The sequence below is a fragment of the Asparagus officinalis genome, unplaced genomic scaffold (genome assembly GCF_001876935.1).
Source record: "Asparagus officinalis unplaced genomic scaffold, Aspof.V1 AsparagusV1_Un2598, whole genome shotgun sequence".
NCBI classification, from domain to species: domain Eukaryota; kingdom Viridiplantae; phylum Streptophyta; class Magnoliopsida; order Asparagales; family Asparagaceae; genus Asparagus; species Asparagus officinalis.
The window spans coordinates 1-2,837 of record NW_017974857.1 but is presented as its reverse complement, the minus strand read 5'-3'; the positions used below and the strand labels follow the sequence as shown (position 1 = coordinate 2,837).

Below are 2,837 nucleotides of genomic sequence, written 5' to 3'. Positions count from 1 at the left end.
CATTATGTATATATGTACCTATGTACTATTTTCTATAATTACCAAAAAAATTTATTACATATCATTTGTGGCTTTGCTTGTATCGCAACTGTTGTATCATGGACATAAACCTTCTGTTCTTTCTTTTCAAGATGAATAGCGTGCCATTTACGTTTAGCTTTAAGCTAACTAGTTAATCCTGCATAAAAATTTGTGACCATTTTTATCTTTAGTTTGTCTAACGTCATTTTCAATTTTAGATGATTTGATTGTTGATCCCCGCAACTTTGAATGGATGAGGGAAGCAAATTGCCCAGTTGTAAGCTCTCAACTATTCTTTTTTTTTTGTCCAATGAAGTTAATAGTAAACTTTTTTATTACATTTATGTACGCCAACATGATATGCTTGTATGTTTTTGGTATGCTCATATATATTTAGAATCTGATGGGCTCTTCTTCTTCACGATGATAACTTCACCAAATTAAAAGATATTGAACTTTGTAGAACAAAGTTATAACTCAAACATCTTATTATTCTTTTTCCACTTCATCAAACATAAATATTCTATTTGGTCTCTTGATGTTGTCTGCCTGAATGCAGTCATTCTGGTAATGTCTGCTTTGTCTTGAACCCAAGTTTTTCTAAGTAAGGGAAGCATGCATATTTGAACTGAGTCTCTAGAACATAATCCTATATGGTTATATATAAGCCTCAGTAACTGAAGTTATCGTCAAATACAGTAGCTTTTAGTTATTTTAGAGGAAGATGGTAGTGAGACTGCCAGATTATCAGAGTTGATAAACTGGAATATCTGAAGAGCAGTAGGTAGCTGTGGAGTTGTGTCTTTTGCTTAAGTGTATACTATTCCTTAGTGTTCTCTATCTTACTTAGAGCATGGAATATCCAATTATGTGTCATATTTGTATCTAATGATCTCTATGAAGGAGCTGATTATTGGACATCTGACACAGGTTGCCGATGTTACACATGCACTACAACAACCTGCAGGCAAAAAGGTACGAAGTTATGTAATTTTACTTTCTATAGGCAAGCGTTAGTGAATATTCAAGTACGAAGTTATGTAATTTTACTTTTTATAGGCAAGCGTTAGTGAATATTCAAGTACTATATTATACAGAATCTCAATGCTGTCTTCTTTGCTATTATCTATGTTTGAATTTGATATGCGCCAGAATCCCTTGGCAAGGCAGAAACTAGCACTAGCTTGCAATCTAAACTGTACAGAATTTCCCTGAACTAGAGGAAATTTTTATTAATGGTTCTGAAGTGAAGGATAAAAAGTCTTAAAAGTATCCTTATTACTATCTACCTGCGCTAACTAACCCAAAAGACTTTCTTTCTGTAAAATTCATATAAGGCCAACTTTGTCCAAAACATTTACATCAAAAGCACATGACAACTTAAATTAACTTCCTCCCATCATCATACTTTAGTGCTTCAAGTTCAGGTTTTTTTAATGATTTATAGAATTTAGGGGGTTTTGTGCAAAACACCCAAGAGTTCTAGTGCGCAGGGACCCTTGTATTTTACTTTGCAAGTCCTTACTGTGGAAAGTGCAAATAATATGAGAAACCATAATATTTTATTCCTTTCACTTGAAAACTAGATGTCTTTGAATGCATAGTTTCATCTTTTGTTCTCTTCATTAAATAATCAGTGGGTTCAATATCAAGTTGATTGTGACCCTGCACATATTGTAGTTTAGTACGTTATTGCAAATATTGTTGAGTGGAACTGCATTCTAATGGTAGTTAACTATGTTAGACTTCAGCATAAAGCATATTCCGTTTACATTGTGCGTCATCGTTTAGCACACCACTTGATAGTCTAATAGGGAACATTGTTTTCACGAGGATAGTAACTGTCTTAAGAACTCAATGCAGATGAAAATTTCTTTTATTTTTTTCCTCCATATTTTCCCTAAATATAACCGTGAGAAACAAGGCAGAAACTGCAAATTCAAATAAATCTCTTGCATTCTTCTTTAGCTGGATGGTGGAGGTGTTGCAAGTGGAGGTCTCCGTGAATTAATACCATGTATTGCAAGGACATCAGTTGTTGTTGGGGTGGATGGCCTCTTCATGGAGGTAAGAGACAGTGATTTATCTTGTTATATTTGTGCTTATTGCTTGGCTAAGTATAAAATCTCAGAATATAAGTCCTGAGAGAAGATTGTGGACCTTAGCATAATCTATATAATCTAGAGCAACTCTGCATTCATTTTCGCCGAGACATCCTGAAACTCCAAATTGAAAGGTGAAAGTTTTGGTGATGCCTCCTATTGTCCTGATTCCTTCTATTCATGATATTTCATCTAATCATCAAGAAACTATTCATAGGTCTATCTTTCATTAATATGATCAATTACCTGTACTAACTAGTAAACTCAACTTGTTCCATATGTATATTGATAATGTTGTACCACGTAAACTAATAAAATTATTGGCATTTGCAAATAGGGAAATTATGGATAAGCTACTCAAAATAGAGTTTTTAATGCCTTATATTTTCCAATAATGTAAACAAGATCTAACAAACTTTACAGGCTACTAATTAGTGCGCTCTCTTTTCTTCAATACGCTTCAAGGTTGTGGTTGCTAGAAAAAAATTGCTTGCCAAAATTTAGTTGGTTTGGCATCTTGTCATTAAATACCGCCGTAGGGCTCATTACTTATTTATTTACTTATTATTATTATTTTATTATTATTGTTATTGTTTTTTTTTTGTGGAGAAAATAGATGAGGCATCAGGCTGACACTCCAGCCCATCTATTACTATCAAAAGCGAAAAAGCTTTTTGGCTCGCAAAAAGCCAGCACGCAGCCAGCGCGCAAGAG

General features: G+C 33.8%; 1 protein-coding gene across 1 annotated transcript; it reads left to right on the top strand.

The window, feature by feature from the left end:
• The first annotated feature begins 217 nt into the window (after positions 1-217).
• LOC109828595 (2-dehydro-3-deoxyphosphooctonate aldolase 1-like) lies at positions 218-2,715 on the top strand. The gene is made up of 3 exons (XM_020395555.1): positions 218-298; positions 952-996; positions 1,990-2,715. Exons 1-3 carry the CDS (start codon positions 275-277, stop codon positions 2,164-2,166), a joined length of 246 nt encoding a protein of 81 aa, XP_020251144.1. The 5' UTR covers positions 218-274; the 3' UTR covers positions 2,167-2,715.
• The last annotated feature ends 122 nt before the right edge of the window (positions 2,716-2,837 follow it).